At 34.9% G+C, this 20,344-nt stretch overlaps 3 protein-coding genes across 5 annotated transcripts; all 3 read right to left on the reverse strand.

The window, feature by feature from the left end:
• Positions 1–25: 25 nt before the first annotated feature.
• On the reverse strand, positions 26–4,350 carry LOC111284866 (UDP-xylose transporter 3). The gene is made up of 8 exons (XM_022873926.2): positions 4,135–4,350; positions 3,707–3,997; positions 2,280–2,464; positions 1,978–2,045; positions 1,344–1,476; positions 1,008–1,169; positions 601–873; positions 26–473 (listed from the first exon to the last, which is right to left on the reverse strand). Exons 2-8 carry the CDS (start codon positions 3,825–3,827, stop codon positions 360–362), a joined length of 1,056 nt encoding a protein of 351 aa, XP_022729661.2. The 5' UTR covers positions 3,828–3,997; positions 4,135–4,350; the 3' UTR covers positions 26–359.
• Positions 4,351–6,219: 1,869 nt separating this feature from the next.
• On the reverse strand, positions 6,220–7,543 carry LOC111286757 (expansin-A8-like). Its single transcript, XM_022876938.2, has 3 exons — positions 7,311–7,543; positions 6,880–7,192; positions 6,220–6,666 (listed from the first exon to the last, which is right to left on the reverse strand). Exons 1-3 carry the CDS (start codon positions 7,453–7,455, stop codon positions 6,363–6,365), a joined length of 762 nt encoding a protein of 253 aa, XP_022732673.1. The 5' UTR covers positions 7,456–7,543; the 3' UTR covers positions 6,220–6,362.
• Positions 7,544–9,487: 1,944 nt separating this feature from the next.
• LOC111286756 (Insulinase (Peptidase family M16) family protein) lies at positions 9,488–18,690 on the reverse strand. Of its 3 annotated transcripts, none has more exons than XR_016342732.1 (19): positions 18,338–18,690; positions 18,189–18,264; positions 18,055–18,101; positions 17,633–17,745; positions 17,367–17,440; positions 17,083–17,178; positions 16,872–16,991; positions 16,202–16,435; positions 15,754–15,902; positions 15,168–15,324; positions 14,426–14,575; positions 13,691–14,070; positions 12,935–13,084; positions 12,419–12,601; positions 11,441–11,657; positions 11,240–11,346; positions 10,628–10,781; positions 10,346–10,467; positions 9,488–10,083 (listed from the first exon to the last, which is right to left on the reverse strand). XR_016342732.1 is itself a non-coding variant. In XM_089761929.1 (19 exons), exons 3-19 carry the CDS (start codon positions 18,063–18,065, stop codon positions 9,840–9,842), a joined length of 2,640 nt encoding a protein of 879 aa, XP_089618055.1. In that variant the 5' UTR covers positions 18,066–18,101; positions 18,189–18,264; positions 18,338–18,690; the 3' UTR covers positions 9,488–9,839. The 3 variants fall into 3 exon arrangements, 2 of the variants coding, with proteins under 2 accessions (XP_089618055.1, XP_022732672.2); XM_089761929.1 differs by having other exon boundaries at positions 11,454–11,657; positions 17,633–17,737; XM_022876937.2 differs by having other exon boundaries at positions 11,454–11,657.
• Positions 18,691–20,344: the final 1,654 nt, after the last annotated feature.

Consider the following 20,344-nt stretch of genomic DNA (forward strand, 5'->3'; position numbering starts at 1 on the left):
AAATGGCAATGAGAATACGCCTTCATTTCTTCAAAAATATAGAATATTTCTAAACAGAAATAACTGCTAGGAAAAATGTCGTTGTCTGGGATCATTATACATTTAACAAATCAAATTCTGGTGTGCATTCCATTCCCACGCCTGAATGCTAATACACAACTAACAACCAAAACTGCTATATTACGCATTTTCTTCGACTCTTGAAACTAACATTCTATAGAAGTTGTCATGTTCAAATAAATCCTAACTGTTGGTACGCAACAGATAAGCCACCCTTACCAGCAACATCGTTGTCGCTGGAACAGATTTGATTACTAATTTTTCATCCAAGGGAGAATGAATACAACATTTGGAAAATTTTATGCATGCAAGTCCTTCGAATTCCATGCAGGAGCTTTTGCAACAATACCATCACTCAAGATCCCACTTCCGTTATCCACACTAATTAGAGGATCAGATTCACTTTCTTTAACCTGCTTCATTCAAGAAAGAGGAGAATAGTCAGCAAATATTCCAAGATATCAGGAAAAATAGGGATCACATATAACATTTTGGTAGGCGAAGGTCATTAAAACCACACGCATGTACACAAAGAACTACCTGTGGCAATTGTGATACTTCACTAGCCTTCTGCTGCTGGCTCTCAACAGTGCAATAATATGAATAAACAACCATTCCAACTACAGCAATCAAGATCCCCAAAATGTTGCGCCAGCTAAATGGATCATGAAGTAGAACATAACCGAAGGCCAAAACAAGGCATGTTTTGAGATGTCCTAGGACCTGATAGGTGACCGGGGATGTCTTTCCAATTACCAGAAACGTACTAAAGTTGACAGAGACAGATATCAGGCAGGACAGCACAATGAAGAACTGCAACAACGATTGCACATGGGTACAATTAGAAACAAAGAAATCTAAGAAAACTGTAATACTACTATATTTTCTCTCTCGTACTTTTTCTTTTGGAGGGGGGTGTTTGGAATTTGTCAGCAATGATTCCTTACCAGCACTTGAGGGGTATACTTGAAAGCAAAAACATTCTGGTTAGTCAAAAGCCCATCCAGGAATGGGCCAATGATGAACAAAGTTATTGCCTGATAAGGGCAAGACTGGTAGAGAAGTTGGGTTGAAGATACTTTGAACTTCTTCTGAATGGTATTAGTCATCTAAGAGGACTGAGTTAAGAACTTAAACAACTAGGAGAATTTTGCACTTGGAGAAAGAAAAACCTATTCATGCAGCACAAATTTAACAATTCATTTATTGTTCCTAAACATGGACATAAATGACAGAAATAAAACATGAAAAGAAATAGCAAATATCACTCCAGCTAAGGATACAATTTGAGCTACGCACGTAGTAACAACTGCCAGCAAAGAAAGGATAGAACCCAGGAGATTGAGCTGAAGATCAGTTACAGTTGCAATTCCAACACCCAAAAGAAGAATGGCCAATGAAAGTTGAATATTCCTACTGCAATAGCATATAAATGTATCAAAGTACAGCCATAAACAATAAAATACTAATCCAAAACAATAGCACGACTGCAAACAAAACCTGAAACCACTAGCAAATTACAGTATAAAACAAGTAAAGATTTCTTCAATTAAGAGGAGTTTAGAAATACAAGAAATTTTGGATTGTCGCAGATGAATAATGTAACCCAAACTAGAAACTTCAAGTGTTTATAAGCACACAAGTTCCTTGTCATCCTCTGATAGTAAGAGGAGGAATTGCAATTTTTTCCTACTTTTTAGTGTTTAGCATGAAACAGTCACAATTAAGGCTTTCAATCCTTGCTCGTCAACATGTTAGCAACAGAAAATGGCCCCTAAGCTGATGAATGCAATGCCTAGCCCTCTAAAAAACCTATTCCTAAGTTTTATCTCCAAAAAGCACGGTTGTAAGAGGCCAAATTACAAGATCATGAAAGAATGTCAGTCATGCAAAGAAACAAGCATGCTCATAACTGACCTGAATTTCTTCCTGAAGAAAAGGGTCTCCAAAAGAACGGTACAGGGGATAATTGCCAGTTTTGTCATCTAAAATAAAAAAAAGGACACAAATTGTCAGAAACCGATGCTCCTAATATGCTTGTAAAAATACGAAGAAGGGATAAACTTTGAACTGGATATACATAGCACTAACAGATTACATATCCCTAGAAGCTGTCAGCACAAAGTATCATTCTGTGTAAATTATGTTGGAATCAAGCCAAACTTGGACATGACTTACATAAGAATCAAGAGAATAACGAACTGAAAATACAACGTTACCTGGTAGAAACCAACAGAATTGAAACCCAAACTAAGATTCAAAAGCCCAATGGATATCCCATTTAATATACCAAATCCCATGACAGCTCTGGCATCAAAGGGCTTGTGCTCAAACAATTTCATCCATAAGGCCACATGAAGAGAACAAAATGTGACCAGGAGATGCCAGCTTGTCAAAGTTGTGGCTGTAGAACCCAGACCAAAAATTAGCATAAATAATCAAGTACTTGCAGGCAGGCAAAGATCAGAAATTCAGATGATGCTTTTTCAATTAACAACATGCAATCACAATAAACTATTAGCTTACATCTTCCATGGTCTTTAATTAATGAGTGCGTGGTAGGATTTATGAGATCTAAAGAACTTTCCATTATCTTTTGTCAAAAATAACACACCACATCATGATAATTAGCATCAAGAACTAATGCAAAGACACAAGTCCAGAAAAGTTTTTCTTCTTATGACAACGAAGGAATTGAGAACATAATTCACCTTATTGTAGCTAAAAATGATTTACAATAATTGGAAGCAATATAGAAAGAACAGACACTCTGAAGAGTCTATTACTGACGACAAGCTAAAATCTAAAAGAAAAATAAATATACAATGAGATTATAACAATTAACAAGGTTAAGCCTGCCAGATAAAACCTTATAAACTCTTGGTTATAAACTAAACTATTCTTTTGAGCACACAATGTTAACGTATTTGAAATAAAAAATCAGCTGACTTCACACATTATAGTATATATCTGCCATAAATCACTTGCAACAAATGAGGCATGGGTCGGAAACAACCTTGTCTCTCTTAATGAATTGTGACTTCATTTGATCACTTAGTCAGGAACTCGTATGAATACCAACCAGATCAATTTTCGCACTTAGATGATGCTTACAAATAATAATTGATAGTTATCCCTCTTTAATCATTTTCATACTCATACAGGTTCTGATTCTAATCACTTACAATCTCCTAATTTCTTTTCAAGGGATTGATATTCCCAGAGCATACATTCTAATGTGTGGATGTATAGAACCAGATCAATTCATAATGTCCGCAGTAGCACACAGGACAGCAATTGACAGTCTATTCAACTTGTAATTTGGGACTACCACATGTTTTCGTGTCATGACAATTCATTGTGGTTGAAAACGAAAGCCATCTATAATTATAGTGACCGGATCGCATACTTGATGATATAAACAAATCAACAATGAAAGAAACTGAAGACAAAAGTTATATTTAAAGGTACCCTAAATCCAAAATTACAGAGGAAAAAATGCCGGAATATGGAAGTGCCCAATTCTGGTGACGGATCAAAAGTAATAAGATATGGTAAAAAACAGGGAACCCACATAAAAAAAAAGAATCCAGCAAACACGAATGGAAAGCTATGGGAGAATTAAGTGAGGTGTATTCAAACTGACCAAAGGTGAAACCGAGACTGCTGATAAGAGCCTTGTTGCATATAACAATGGAGACGGAGGAGACGACCGATAAACTGAGAGCACCTATTGTCCCCAGCTGGAACTTGTTGTTCTCACTCATTTTTCCTTTTGAATTTTGTTTGTCAATCGTGATCCAAATCTACGTAATCCCCTAGGCTTCCCGATCACATATACGTAGAGTATAGGTATAAAAACTGAATCCTCGCCCTATATTGGTGGTTAAAATTGCCGAAAAGTGTTCAAAATGAATTGTCGAAGAAGCGGCTTCAACTGCAAGAATGAGAACGAGGAGGCGCCAAACAAGGAAATGAGATAAAATTAAAATGAACATAGAAACAGAGCATCGAAGAACCCTAGATCTGATGCTTTAAAGAAAAGATGAGAGAGAGAGAGAGAGACAGAGAAACCTCAAAGTCGGATAGTCCGATAAATAAGGAAATCTGCGAAACACAGACGGTTGCATATAAATCCGTCGGTGTTACGGGGAATGAGTGTTTTTTTTTTTTCTTTCTGAAAAAGAAAATAGGAGAAATAGAAAATGACAAAAGAGGAGGAGGGAGGAAGAGGGAAGAGAAAGGAGAGGAGAATTGAGTGGGCCCCGTTAATCGGCGGATAAATTTGGGGTCGCAATTACTTCACTTTAAATAACCAATTTTAAATTAATTTTACTAAATGAAAACGTAACCCCTAAGTGATGTTAATTTAATTTGCTGATGTGTTACCCTTTGACTTTTGAGTGCTTTGGTGTTACCTTTTGACGTTTGAGTGTTTTCACGTTGGAGGGGTACGTAGATTATAGATAAAAGAGAAAGCAGTGGACTGGATTTTTACTGTTTGATTTTACTTTTACGACAAGTCACTGCTTTTCTTTTCTTGTGATCTGTCAAAATGATAAATCAGGACTGGCCCGTATAAATGTTATTCAATAATTATTGTTCCAAAATTGACTTGTCCTTCTTTCCCCGCTGTTTTTCAATTCCAAACACATTTTTTTCATTACAACAACAAATAAGGCATGTTGTATAGTGTACAAAACATTTCATATAGTCATTACTAAATCTATTGTTGGATTTAATTTTTTTCTATTGTTGGATTTTCTTTTGTGAATTAAAATTTAAGAGAAAAAAAATTATTTCACTTTTAAAGTTAGGTAAACTGTCAATTTAATTGAAATTTATAAATTTATTCAACTTTCACCTATAAAATTTTTAAATTTATATATCGTTTTATCAATAAAAAATCATGAACAGATTCAAATTTGAATGTTAATACACTCTCAACATTCGTTTTTTTATCACTTCTACAATCTTCATTGGCAATTATTATTATTATGCTTAAAAATATATATATTCCTATACTCTACTATATTATACTATATTTGTTGTTTTCAAACAATATACAGTTTGCTGTGCAAATCGAATTCAATGGATGGAGTAATGAATGAATGGAAACACTTTAAAATATATAGTTTTTGACAGCTATTAATCAAAATGCCTGGTGTCATCTTTAAGATGCACTTTTTCCTACATATTTGGTAATTAAAGACAACTCATTTTCTTCACTAACACCTAACTATATATCTTTTTATCTTTGGACGTTACACCATCCAACTAGTTTTCAATGTTTGGGACTAGCTTTTCAATCTCATCTCATGCTTTCAAACTTTGTTCTTATATATTATTCATATATACTAATTATTATAATAAGCAAGCATGTGCATCACATGACAAGGAGACACAATTCTTCTTCAAAGTGGAATTCATTTGGATTTATTTACTACTATATAGGCGTAGACTCCATTTACCAAATTCATCTTTAAATAACCAAAAAAACTAAATTTCTATCCCATCTCATTAATTATTATCTTAAGTTAAAAGCAAAACAATTGGACCATCCAACAAAGTTAAAGAGTAGCCAAAAGAAAGTGAATAGACTCCTAAACTCATGCGCGAACATTTTAAAACACAACCAACCACTTAGCAAGCTAGGATTCATAAGCAAAAAACAAAAAGTTTGAGAGAATTTGAATTCTGTCACTTATGTAGTATAAAGTTATTATTGGTCGGTGATTTTATAGGAAAGAACCAAACCATGTACGTTGGCCCAAAAAGAAAACTATATATATAAATATATATATATAATTGGGGTCTACCAGCTGGATCCCGTGGCCCAACTTAGTCTCGTAGCCCAAATTCCTAAACGGCCTAGTTTTGTCATCTTAATCCACCACACTACAGCCCCTAGTTTTTGTAGTTGTAGTTGTTGTAGTACGTAGTAGTGATTAGTGTTCATCAGGAGTTGGATAATTCCACAGTACATCTCTCAAACAAACATGGTATTGCTGTAAAGATTCATGGCTGACAAAATTGTCAACTACTGAAATCAACTAACCAGTCGGATTAATTTTTAGAATACATGAATATTTGTAAATATTGAAATCCATGGCGAAAGTGAAATTCATGGCTAATGTTTATGAAAGGGGTAGAGACTCTAGCGGGTGCATTTTTAGTCACCTCAGCATTTTCCGGACCATCACAACACTACTGTTACAATAAACTACACAATTCTCTGCCTCTTAAGACTTGTAAGAAACAGATGTAAATTTACATATCTCCACTACTCTTGGAGAAATTTTCTAAAATTGACCTCCTTCAAAAGTCTGACCAAACTGCCAGTTAGCAGGCACCACGTTGTAGCTTGTCCCAGTTCTACCGTCACTGGTGGTTACTTGGAAAGACAGGCTCTGGCCATTGAGGTAGGAGTTGCTCTGCCAGTTTTGGCCCCAGTTTCTAGACATGCGTTGCCACCCTGTTTTGGAACCTTTGATGGACACTGCATGGACATCTCCTGCACCGCCGACATTTGTGATCAAGACCAGGTTGAAGTATGAGTGTCCATTAATGGTGAATCTTATTCCTCCTTTCTTCACACATGGCACCCTGCCAAACCGACATAAAGTACATCAATCAGTATCTAATTTATTACTACTATATATACTTATCCAAGAAAAAGAAAAGGAATTTCTAAATCTAAACTAATTAAGACAGTCATGATTGTTCAATTTTAACCATTGGTGTACCAATTATTATGCGCAAAACTATAAAGAAAAGCAACCCGTTACTGCATGGACTATGTTTTAATGATCTCTTTACCTTCTAAAGACAATAGGCACAATTCCAGCTCGGTATTGGGCAATTTGCAAGAAGGCGGGCTCTGCCAAATCAAAATGTTGGAGAGGGGGATTGCACCACCCACCATTGTCATTAGATAAAGCAAAGTTAGGGGGGCAGAAGTTTGTAGCAGTCACAGTGATGGTCCCAGCAAGGCACCATTTGGGATCATCATTGCATCGCATCTCATAGCATGCTCCACAATTGAGGCCATTGTTGAACAAGGCTGTGCTTAATGCTGCAGTCTTTGTTCCATAACCTTGACTGTACAAGTTCCCGTAGCCACATGCTCCTCCTGGAAATATTCAAAACAAAACCTCTCCAAATTATTACCAAAAGATTAAATATTCAAAACTCAAAAAACAGAAAGCGGGTGAATCGGGTTAGAAGTTGAGTAGCAGTGTGGCACTCACCCATTGTGCCAGAGGCATCACCACCGCCATAGAAAGTGGCATGCGCATTTTGCCAGCCGCCATAGTCTCCAGCAATTCCATTCAAGTTTAAGCTAAAGAAGAGAATAGAGAGAAGCATAGCTGAGGAAAATGTCTGAGCAATCATTTTTAACTAATAATGCTACAGAAAAGGAGGAGGCTGGACTCGTGGGAGTATGTATACGATGATACTCGATTGCTTTGTGTTCTGTGTACAAGGGCTTTGAAGAGGGTTTGCATTTATAGGCAGAAAGAGCAGAGCACACGCCAGGGCAGCAGTAGCTAGTAGCTGGGTGGGGTTAGCAAGAGCCGGCCAAAGCCACGAATGGATTTGAGGAAATCGAGAGAGTACATGCACATGCACCGGTTCTGGTTGAGCTCAACAACCGCTACCCACCGTGGGCCACAGTGCACATGCATCAATCTTCAACTGTATCTTAGCAACTTTACAAAATTATTGCACTACTTTTCTCGGTTGCCAATATTTGGTGTCCCTGTTTAATTAATCTGACCAGTGTTCTGAGTCTGAATGTTGTGGATAAGTAGGGCATTATGTGCGAGTTGGAGGCCATAAACTGAACTTTGTCCTTTCCAAATTTCAACTTTGACAGACAATAATAGTATAAAGATCTCTGCGCATGGAATGAAGAAAATGATCTTCATTAAGCAAGTAATAGTCACTCACTCGGCCGGCCATACGCTTCTCATCTTACTCATTTTAGTTACTGTAAATGCAAATGCATGGTGATTGATTTCCACCGAAAATACAGATTTTGAAAGGTGAGTTGGAGTTTGCTGCAGACATGCAAGCTGACATGTTAGAAGTTGAGTCACCTCTCATTCACATGCTCCATGGGATAGCAGCAGACATGTATTAAATAGTTAAGCTCTGACGTGGAATTTTGAACCGGCCAAGTAAGGTGTATAGTTGGTGCCCAAAAAATCAGGTGTGGTGATCAGTTGCTGAATGCCGACGTGGCTTTCATAAATGCAAGTCCTCCATTTTCACGCATTTTTTTTGTTTGTTTTCCTTTTGGTTTTTATCATTTAAGAAAGAAGTATCACAAGAGAGCTAGATTTGGTTTGGGCAGAAGAAGAGAGTTAGTTCATTACATAATGTAATACATTAATTATTTGAATCTGCTCATAGACGTTTACTTGTAATTGATTTGGGTCCTACCATGTCAGGAGCACATGCTGAATCGGGCCCTTCAATCTTCAATCAATGCATCAATTTCGTCAATTTTGGAGGCATTAAAGATTTATCACAGATTTATTCTTTGTTAATATAAGCATATTGGCATTAAATAATTAACACTTTTATTAATATTTCTTTAATTTTGTACTATAGTATGCTTGAAAAAATGTAAGCTTACAACCTACAAGCAGGAGCTGCGATCACCAAGTCCCCACAAATCATTCTTTAGGACAAGTGTTTCAAATTATATCCACAAAGATAAGGAAGCAAAAGAGATCCTTTAATTTAACATTATCTTATTTGGTTAGGGCCGGCGGGGCTTAATGAAACTGCCCTTCGTCCCCATGCATGCTGTGCTATCAGATTTTATGGGAGTACCATGTGTTGTAGTAGGGAGGAGCCAGACAAACAGCAGCCAGAAAAGGGACCCATTTTAGCTCTCACTGACATACAGAAAAACAGCAGCTCCAACCTCTAAGTCCCAAAACCCCACCATGTGCAATTCAAGGGAAAAAAATGTTAAAGACGGGGTCAGTCATTAGCGCCCTTCCCACACACATGCATCCACATGATCCGTTCAAATCGATGGTTTTGCTTTTTGAATTTTTATGGGATGACCCCTGCATTTTCCATTCCCGCAGACAAATTTACGTATACATGCATCTTCAAGTTCGTGAGCTTACCTCAGCTGGAAATTAATGCATCAGTTGTTTCATTCCTCATCTTTGGTATGTAATTGAACCAAAATCAAACAAAAAATGGAACAACGAAATGATATTATCATGTCAACCTTTATCATATCGTGCATATCATAGTGGAACCTGCAACAGAGCTTAGAATCTGCATTGATCAAGTCTCTTATTTCATAACTCAGGCAAAAATCATGAAATCAATCTTTCACACGCTTCCATTGATCTTCGAGATCAGGGCTTGAAATCTTAAAAAAAAAAAAAAGGGAAAATCAGAGGAAGTAACAGATATCCTTGCAAGATAATGATTACAATAGGAAGAACTTAAGATAACTAATGAGAATATCTATTGTTCATAGTCCCCAAAAAGAATGCTTTTGGAATATAAGGAAAAAAATATTAAATGACCATGTTGAATCCAATTAATATTCAAAACACGTTATAAGAATAAATCTATAATTCCACTATTTTGGTCCGTCATGGACTCTGCATTTCCTCCTCTATGCAGATTAAATGAATGTTGTTCCCACCTCCAACCAGCGAGACAAAATCAGGGTCTTCAAACAAGTATACTGTTTTATTACTCTAAGTTGTCCTTTATGCTAAACGTCAATTAGTGTTCATTTAACAAAAGCTGGGGTAGTACTTAGATGATCTCTTAAAGGCCGCAAGGTCTTTAATGAGCTGCGAAGGATCTGTTTTACTTTCAGCCTCGTTTAGGTCTGTGTTGCATCCCCAGACACGAATGGCAAGTCTTCGACATTTGGGAGAAGGTTGCTGCAAATATGTTTTATACCAGTTCACAATGTCCATCTTGTGGATGCTTCTGAGTTCCTCTGCTTCCTTCTTTGACAAGTCAAACATATACCTGAAAGTTAACAACAAATCCATAAAAAAATAATAATAAAGAATAAGAAAGTTGACAATACATCTTAAAAAAAAAAGGTTAACGATAGATAGCACGGAGAGGCTGCACAAGGTTGTTATATAGTAGTTATAAAACCATAAACAGAATATTTCTGCCCCTTCAACTTCTACTTATTGCTTCGATGTAAAATTTTAACATTCCCACTATCAGTAACAGTTGGAAAATTAGGTTTAAACAAACCAAAATCATATAAAAATAGTACCTATTATCAACAATCTGATTCCAAAGTCGATTGGTTTCATATGAGAGGGATGGATCTTTCTCCAGCAGCTTCGCCGTTAATCCACTCCTATAGCTCTCAAATGATTCATCATCAAGCCCTCCCTGCAATGCATTAGCAAATTAAAAACATACATGCACAAACAACATTTTTATTAAATAATACAGTTAAGCATGCAAGGAAAAGAGCCGTGGATTCTTGATAGGCTCTAATAGAAAAGTAGTTGAAAAGACCAGCATAATACATAACTGATTAAAAACTCACCAACAGCTGTTCCAAGTTGTTTATGAAGTTGTCTGTTCTCTCCTGCAAGTAATCCGGGCTATACTTGGAAGATTGAATGCAGAAACAAAATCCATAAACACGATATGTCACCCTTGGGCTACATTCAACAACATAACCAAGTTGCTCCTTCGTCCTACATTCCAAATTGAATAAAGAATTAGAGAACTTATTCTAATTATTCAATTTATGGCATTGCCCCGCAAAATAAATGGAAAAAAAATATGAACATGGCATGCTATCACATTTAATTTATGCACACATACACTCCTATAAACATGTGATCCACCAATGCTTGCAAAAACATGCATACAGATGGATATTAGTACATAACTAGTGCAATCTGGACAAGTATAGATCTCATACAAGACATAAGTTCAGCCTTAACAGAATCAATAGAACCTTTCTTATGGCCAGGAAAAAGATAAAGTGAATGATTATTTCAATCAACCATTTTTACCAAACCCAAAAGAAAAAGGAAAAAATTCACTTAATTTGCCTGTCTTGGGGTGCTTTTGTGCTCCAACAATCTCTAAGACAGGCTTGCAACATCAAAGATTGATTAACACAATTTCAGACTTCAGAAAAAATTACCTTAGCTGATTAAAAAGTGGTTCTTCCACAATTTCATCGAAAAGATCTATCAAGGCCTTCAGTTTTACTGCTTCCACCCCTACTTCTGGCTCAATTTGGAAATAAAGCTTCAATGCAAGACCAAATGATGTCATCAATAATAGCATTAAAACATTAATAGGCAAAGAGAAGGTTTAACTGATATTTTGTAGAGAATCCAACCATCATCAGCTACCTCAAGCACTGAGTTTGTTTCAGAATTGTTCTTTACAGTGACATCTCTCACAAAGTTGGCACCACGGGGAAAACATATCACTTGCTCTCTATGCCTCATTGTGACTGGCATCGGTTGTCCAGAAAAGTTGCTTTTAAAGATATTTGATATTTCAAGTACTTCTTTTTCTAACAAATTACCATGGCAAAGGCCCTCAATATATATCTGTCCAACATATGATGTTAGAAATTAAATAAACTAAGATAAATGTCCATTAAGAATTAGGGAGAAGTGAGACAACCAGACAAAGACCCAACAATTAAATTCTTCTTTTTCTAACAAATTACTATGGCAAAGGCCCTCAATATATATCTGTCCAACATATGCAGTTAGAAATTAAACAAACTGGGATAAATGTCCATTAAGAATTAGGGAGAGCGAGACAACCAGACAAAGAACCCAACAATTAAACTAGGTGATTCATGTGATTCATGTTCCTAGCAACTGTAGCATGAGATACCAAGAAATAGTACCAAAATAATCAAATTTTGGAATCTGTCACTGTAATTCCATAATAATGCATCACAGGAGGGAAGATTAATTATATATTTATGTTTTTCTTTGAAATGTTTTGTTTCAGTCCATTCATATACCTATCATAAAAGAATAGTACATATGCATTTCAAGCCTCAAATAAAAGAGGAACTCTTCTTTGGACAACCACTTCCCAGTTTCAGGGGCAATATAACTTTATGCCAAATAATGCATTCCAAATAAGGAAGTTGACAATACTTTATCCAATCTTGAAATGTTATGATCAACTACAAGAAGGTTTTGAGGCAAAAAAAAAAAAAAACTACAGGAAGGTTCACAGGATTATATCGAAAGCACTTTGCATATGTATGGTAATGCAGAATGTAAACTGATGGAAGAAAACAGTCATATGAAAAATTTGTCAAAACCCACATGCCATGTGTTTGAATTACCTGGGAACGGAGCTCAGGAATAAAGGCCCTCAAATCAGATAGAGAAAGGTTAGTTAGAAAAGAAAGCTTTTCCTCAACATCATAGAAACTCTTGCATAAAATCTGCAGTCTCAAGTAGGATGAGTGACTGAGAGGCTTCATGTTGGAGTTTCTTAAAGTTCTCTCCATGTTCTCCTTAATAAACTGTCAGATGCAGTGTCACATTATCAGACACACCAAAATACCTGAAGAAAACTATAAGCCCAATTCAATCTCGTGTTTGTGTGTTGATTGAAAGGTGGTAAGCAAATTGTAGAATTAATTCATAGCAACTTTATCATCCGGACTGTAAACAAACAATTTAATTTACAGTCAATCTTTAAAGTGCCACTCTTAACCAAATGGCAGCTTGACAGCTTCCCTCAGTTGCACTCGCTCTTTTCCCAGAGATCAACATCCATATTACATGTACATCAAGCACCTCATAATTTGAGGAGAGGCAAAGAATGGGGAAGGAAATTGCAAAATTGTGTGTACCTTAAAACGATCATTGGTAGGTAAGAAAGAGTTCGCAATTGCCAAAACTTTGCACAAGAGAACAAGAAGTTTATCATTGAAACCATAAAGCTTCAGCTCTAACTTGTCACTGTACATTGCCACTGAAGTTTCCAGCTTGGCAACACTGGCCTGCAAAGAAAATTCCAGTCAGGTTCACATTTTAATAACAAATGCAAGAACAAAATAAACTAACATTTGGTTAAAAACAGAATGAAAATAATGACTAAGTTTCAGAAAATAGAAAATAATGACTTAGGGGGGGGGGGGGGATTGTTAAGGAGATATTACTTGTCAACAACTCAACAGACATAACTTTAAAAGGTCAGTAAGAGCTTTATCAGTGCACATTACTTGTAGAATTGGTGCTTTAAAGAAACAGAAATGCGAAGAGGCTCAACTTTACTATTGATTACTAATAATGGTTAATAGTATATCCCCAAATTCTGAGATGTAAAAGTATGTTATTTTTTGTTATCACATATTCTTTCAAATCATAAAACATAATCAAATTTACTGTTTAAGAAATCAAATGGTAAAACAAGAAACTATGAGTATGAGTCCACAGATCCAATAGCCCATGCCATAAGGCCAGTAAAATCTTTACCAAACAAAAAATTCATGATTAAGTAGTTTAAGAACACGGAAACTTTTTAAGATTCCACGAAACAAATTTCGCAAAAAAGAAGATCAATTACTAACAGAAAAGTTCAAAATGACAAATGATAAAAAATTAACCTGATATATAGTCTCATTTAGCTCATCCTTGAGAAGGTGAACATAGAGTTCAGTCAACAAACAACTCTTCAAATTAAGGTATGCCCCTTTCAGATTAATCCGAAAATATGTATTTGCACGAGGAAGTTTGAAAGTACTATCAAGCTTGTACCAGAACTTCATCAATGGTTCTTCAAAAATGCATATAGGAAATGATTCATTTGCAGGATCAATTTTTGTATTATCAGCTTGAATGGAGAAATCACATGGAATGAACTCATTCTTCAAAGGCAGATGCAATGAAACATCAATTTCTGGGGGATCTTTCCATAATGCTATCAAAGATGAAGAAATTTCTTCCTCAGCATAATGTGATCCATACCAAGGCTCATATTGTACATCTGTAACAAGGGAGAGTATAAGCAGCTCAGATGATTTCTATAATTCTAAGTCAATATCATATGATTAGAATAATTAGAATAAATTATGCACATTTTAGTTAAGCAGAATGAACATAACAAAAGAAACACACAAATGGTGGAAATTTACAATGAAAAAGGGACAATTGAACTAAAATCATCTGCAACTTCTAGTTGCAAATTAAAGAAAGCTTTATAGCATCAAACTAAGTCATTTATCTGAGACTCTTATAACATAGAAACATACATAATCTTATATTTGACATAGAAGGAAAAAAAATGATGGTCAAATAGAACAGAACATGGCAATGATTGAAAATTGTAGTTGAAAAGGTACCTTGTGACTTGAAGGACTTCGATACTACATCAATTCTCATGTTTTCAGGAATGAAGAAACCTAGAATCTTTCTTATCATTTCCTCATCCCAGAACTCAAAGACATAGTCTCCATAAATAACATGTTCTGGTGGATAAACAAGTAAATTTTCTGCAACAAAGAAACACTGGGAATAGTTTAATAGTTAAAAAGAAGAATAATTGTAAAGATAATCTAGGAACAGCGTCAAAATACCATCTGTTATTAATAAATAAATAAATAGCTTTCTTATTCATATTTTACCAAAATGATGTGAAGAGTTCTCCCATAATTTCAGACAATAATCAAACAAAATAATGCTTCCCATTCGCTAAAGTTTGTTGCTTTACCAATTAATGGGATTTACCAGAAGCTCCCTATCATTCCAAAGCTCTCAAAATTTTCTAGTGGTAAAACAATCTAACAACCCAATCAGCTGCATATAGACACTGATGGTCAGCAACCATGTAAGTGTGGATTTGTTTAACATACACCAGGCATATTAAATACTCAACAAATTTCAAGGCATATAAACAGCATATCAACTATTGTCCACTTTCAACTAGGCTTAGCAACCAAATTAAGAAACTTCAACAGGTCAATGGAACATATAGTACAGGTAGGCCATCAAGATATGGAAATTACAGTAATAGAAGCAAACTAGTTACTTCATAATTGTTCAACAGATGCAAGTTAAAATTTTGAAAAAGAAAAGGAAAAGAACCTGCAAGTTCTGCAGCATAATCATCCTGTGGTTCTTCCTCTGCAAAACGGAAGTCCAAGTTTCCCATATCCTGCAGTTCCTTAAAAATCCATTCTTGAGGAGAAAGTTGACGCAATAGCTTAAGGTATTGATATACATAACCAATGATGTCAAATATCTGAGATGAAAAAAGGAAGCGGCCATTAATAATTCTGGCTAAAAAACCATAAAATCCATGAAGCAAACTTTAAATAATAAAAGCCCATTCAATATAGAAACACAAACACAGCAACAATCAGAGTAGTAGGAACTGACTTGGGAATGGTCAACACTGTTATAATTTATTATAAGCTTGAGCTAGCTTAACAGCAACAGAATGAGAAGATAAAGTCAAGTAATATCCTCCTTCGAATTTGAGAATTTTTTTTTTTCAAGCACATTCCATATGGAAGCATATGGAATACCCGATAAAATGAAAAACATTATGGAAGAAAAAGAACTTTTTGGAAGCATATGGAATACCTGATAAAATGAAAAACATTATGGAAGAAAGGTAACTTTTTCTACTGCCTGTTATATGCATAGAAGATGAAACAAGATACACTACCTTTTCCAAACCAGAGTCTGTAAGATGGATGGACATGCTAAAGATATAAGCTATGGAAGATCGCTGCATTCCATCGTCCGAAACACCAGCAGATAGAGAGGTTGCCCATCCTTTAGCTTTGAGGAAGTAATGCAAGCTTCCTTTGCCCTCTGGAAAAGGGGTAAAAGGAAAAAAAATATTTCATTCTTGGCGGGAAAAAATTAAGCATATTAAACAAACTTAAGGGGGATGAGCATGTAAGTTGAAGCAAATGAAAAACACTATTCACAGTAAAAAGACCACCATCAGGTATCAAGAATCACTTATTAGGCATCAAACACTGGAAACATTCACATTTTCTTCATGTATGCAAGCACAAGAGCACATGCACACATACACATCCTTTTCTTTATTATTATTATTTCCTTGAGCAACCTCCTAAGCATTATGATAATGCAGAATTATATACCATGCCCAAGAAGATGAGCCAAATAATCTTCCGGTTTCTTCAGATACCCTTGCAAAAGACAAGGCAGTGTCCACCTTAATTCAAGGATATGGACATCCTTAACTGCCTCTAACCTGTAAAGTTTACCAGCCCTCCAGACAGGACCTTCCACCTTAAACTCTGGTTTTCCTTGAGAACCTTGTCTGACGTCCGAAAACAATTCAACAACCCATTGCTGAAGTACATCCAAAGGCTCTACATAATTAACAAGTATTATCATCATTATGATATTAAAAAAATTGAAAACAAAGATTTTAAATATAAATACCATCATAATTTTCTTCAAACTGCCACATAAATAATCACTACTGAAATCCTTCAAAAACTAGAATTAATGCCTAGATATGTTTAAGCTTCTTTTGGATTGGTAATAAACTTAAAACATTAGTTGAAAAAATTGGCTATCTAATTAACGTAAAATAAATAATAAAAATAAAATAAAATTTTGGAGGGAAATTGAGGTGGGGGGAGAGAGAGAGAGAAAAGGAGGCAGGAATGTCATAAAAGAATATTAGAGAAAATAAGAGCAGTTTAATGGAATTGTTTCCAGCAGAGACTAGAAAAAGAGAGAGACACACACACATACTAACCAGTGGCCACAAATCTAGAGAATCACAAAATGGAAACTTACCACCACCAATTACCACTAACTTCATCAGTCCACCGTGGTAATAATCATTGTACAGTTTTAGTATTTGTTTGCGTAGATCAATTCCTTTCTCAACAGCATCAACCAAGCTCTTCTTGTTTCCTTCCATTTAAGAAAAAGAAAATACCCATTTTCATACCAATAGACATAAACAAATCATTCAAAGAGAGAACACCAATGGCAAGAATCTCACCCCAAGAGAATCTGTTAAAAGGGTGACCATGCTCAGATGTATGGCACTGAAGCTGCTGAAGACGGCAACTGTCGTTTTGCAAAACCTGGTTAAATTCTGCAATCCAATTTTGGTCCAAATTACAGTTCCATTCAGAAATCATAAATATACCATCAGCACATGTAATAACAAGTATTAACTTAGAGCAAGAAAAAAAGAGTTTCTATATATTTGGAGAAAAAAAAAAGAGGGGAGAGAGGGTGATGTAAGAAGACAGATAGTAGACTCAGATTAGTGGTGCACACCTGAATCCACAGCAAGCACCTCTCGTTCCATGGCTTCAAGTTTAACAAGGGGTGAAATAAAAAATTGAGAAAATCTGACAATGACAAAAGACAAACACAAGTCTCTCAGAATTCTCATAATTTTGGAAATCAGTACACAAAATAAAGACCAAATTATTGCTCCATTAACAATCTCCACTGCAAAACTTGAATCAAGCAATGGAAAGGAAAAGGAAAAAAATTACTTCAATAACTAAAGTTTTGCACTTTAGAGTTTCAGCATTTACCTTCTCAAAGCACCCTTGAGAAATTCTCTTTCAACTTCAAAATGGTAGCAGGTATGCTCAGCTTCTGTATATGCATTTGATGAGCCTCCATGTTTGGATAAGTAACTATCATACTAGCAAAGAAAAGAGTCAAAGGTGGTAGGCCAAACAATGATACAATCACCAAACACAAATCAACATACTGCCTAGATTAAGCATAGATGAAGCAAGCAAAAAGATCCTTTTTGGCCCCCCCAAAAAAATGGAGTAAATGTAGCTATTTTCATGTTAAAAAAAACAAGGCAAAATTTACATGAGATCCCCGTTTTTTGGTAAGGGCAATATGTACTTGTGAACATCATTTGTAAATTCCGATGGGTTAGTAAAAGAATGACAAGTTAGGCATCTAGAATGGGAATAGGAGAGAAAATGGATGAACAGACCTCGTTTTCATCTGGAAATTCAGCACTTCCCATGAACAGCATATGTTCTACGAAGAAACAAAGAAACTTCATGAATATTAGGCAGAAACAAACAAGTAAATGTAAGTGAGAAGAAAAAGAAAAAGCAATGAAACCTAGAAAATGAGCAAGACCCTGCGCCTCGGGAGGGTCAGAGAAACTGCCAAATCCTACACACATTGCTGCCGCTGCCTGCAACCAAATTCACTATCAATCTCATGTCTGGTCCGGACCTCAATCAATATGAAAAGGAGAAAAGGCAAACCTTTTTAGTCTGAGCGGCCTTTTCTTCTTCAATCTGTTTCTCATCGTCGGTGTCATCTTCTTCTTCTTCCTCTTCATCTTCGTCTTCGTCTTCTTTGTCGTCATCTCCGTCATCAACTTCGTCATCTTCAGCTTCAGGCTCAATCTTATCTAGCAAATGAGAATTTTGAGGAAGTCCGTCGGGGTAAATCTGGGGATCGTGAACCAGTAAAGCAACGAGACCATTATGGAGCTCGATTACTCTGTAGAGTCGCCGGTCATTTGGAGATTTAATTACCGTGCTGTCCGATGAGTACTTCAATCCGCTTCCGCCCGCAGCCATTTTTAATTTTTTGTTTTCGATTTTGATTTTGCAAGTATTACTAAAATTTCAATTCTATAATAAGTAAATATACTTGAACAGTTCAAATCTTAAACCATGGCAGCCACTCTTTACTTAGGTCTTCCTTTGTTGAAAGTTTTAGCGCAACCCAAAGCATCCAATCCCAATAGGCCCTATTTCACTGGACAATAAGATTGATTTTTTGGTAAGATTGAAAATAATAATAAAGGTAAAATTAATTAATATAAAAATTAAACTAAATTAAAAGTAAAATATGTATTGGCACTAAAATAAGATAAAATATAATAAAAAATGGATATTTAAAATATTAAATTAAAATTTATATATAACAAAAGTTTAATATATTTTTTACATTAATGAGTTAATAATTAATTGAAATTTTTTACCATTAGTTTTATATCTAATAAAATTTTATAAGTTCTATTTAATCAAAATTTTGATGTATATTATTTTATATTAATAATAATTATAATTTTAAATGTTTTAAATAAAAACAAATTTAAATTTAAAAAAAAAAAAACATGTCGGAATGTTTTGAGAAATTAAAAAAAAGTGGCATTACTGTCCAAACCTTCTGTTTGTCACTGCACATTGAAACTTACAGTTTTTAATTGAAGAAATGATGGAGTGAAACTCACTGAAAGTAGAGATGCCATCCAAATGGCTTTCACGGTGGAATTTGAGGAAAAAGGCCAGCAATAATAACCAGCAATCCAAATGCACGCTAAATGAAAAGATTTCTGTTTTCGCCTTTTGCGGACCCTTCTACCACCATAAAGGCCCGTCCAGTCCTTGGTCCAACTGCCTAAAGCTCAGCCCAACCAACCAAGGCCCATAATCCACCTCTTCAATTTGTTTTGCCCAAAACCTTAGTAGATGTGGATCGTACTAATGTTGTAATTCACACATAATGAGGCCTTTTCGCTTGTTTCAATTCAATGCATCACTCGTTTGTTGATAATGCAAATTCAAAATTTGGAAGCATTTCCACGAAGGATGGTTGGAGTATGAGACCATTTTGGAGGCTCTCACTAGTCCACCAATTATCAATCATGGGCAAATCTATACATATATAGAAAGGAATCCGTAACGAAATTATCAAATTAACTTTTTTATTATTTGATAGGAAAATAACATGTATTCAAATTAATTATTTTATTATTATATTATAATTATAAAAATATCTCTTATTTTATAATTATTTACTTAATATATTTATACCATAATTACAAAAAAACTTATTTTCATAAATTAATTATTATATTCTCATAACATAATTATAAAAATATTTTTCTTATAATTATTTATTATAATACTCTTATATCATAATTATAAAATACCCTTTTCACTTATTATTGAATTATGAAAATACATTTTCTCTTATTATTAATTAAAAATACTATAATACCTTTCTATTATAATTACTTTTTTTTTTGACATAATTGATCAAAATTACTATAATATCTCTCTCATCATAATTACAAAAATACATTTTATAAATACTTAATAGGAAGTTGACATATAACATTTTATTTCAAAATCAATAAAATATATTAAAACAATTATCTTGATAATTATTATAATAACCATTTGTTTAGTTGATATGATATTAACGTATGTCCAAATTTACTACAATGCATTTTTACCATAATTATGAAAATACTT

This window comes from Durio zibethinus, chromosome 6 (genome assembly GCF_047325235.1).
Source record: "Durio zibethinus cultivar Kanyao isolate XHJ-2024 chromosome 6, ASM4732523v1, whole genome shotgun sequence".
Taxonomy (NCBI): Eukaryota; Viridiplantae; Streptophyta; class Magnoliopsida; order Malvales; family Malvaceae; genus Durio; species Durio zibethinus.

Coding starts and splice junctions, on each gene's coding strand:
- LOC111284866 (XM_022873926.2), bottom strand. CDS start 3,827: ATGAGTGAGAACAACAAGTTCCAGCTGGGGACAATAGGTGCTCTCAGT. Junction 2,046..2,279: donor ATTCTGTTGGTTTCTACCAG/GTAACGTTGTAT, acceptor TTTTTATTTTAG/ATGACAAAACTGGCAATTAT. Junction 1,170..1,343: donor CTACGTGCGTAGCTCAAATT/GTATCCTTAGCT, acceptor CAGTCCTCTTAG/ATGACTAATACCATTCAGAA.
- LOC111286757 (XM_022876938.2), bottom strand. CDS start 7,455: ATGATTGCTCAGACATTTTCCTCAGCTATGCTTCTCTCTATTCTCTTC. Junction 7,193..7,310: donor TGATGCCTCTGGCACAATGG/GTGAGTGCCACA, acceptor GAATATTTCCAG/GAGGAGCATGTGGCTACGGG. Junction 6,667..6,879: donor GTGCCTATTGTCTTTAGAAG/GTAAAGAGATCA, acceptor TCGGTTTGGCAG/GGTGCCATGTGTGAAGAAAG.
- LOC111286756 (XM_022876937.2), bottom strand. CDS start 18,658: ATGGCTGCGGGCGGAAGCGGATTGAAGTACTCATCGGACAGCACGGTA. Junction 15,903..16,201: donor GGCTCATCTTCTTGGGCATG/GTATATAATTCT, acceptor CCCCTTTTCCAG/AGGGCAAAGGAAGCTTGCAT. Junction 10,468..10,627: donor ACAACTTGGAACAGCTGTTG/GTGAGTTTTTAA, acceptor AATGCATTGCAG/GGAGGGCTTGATGATGAATC.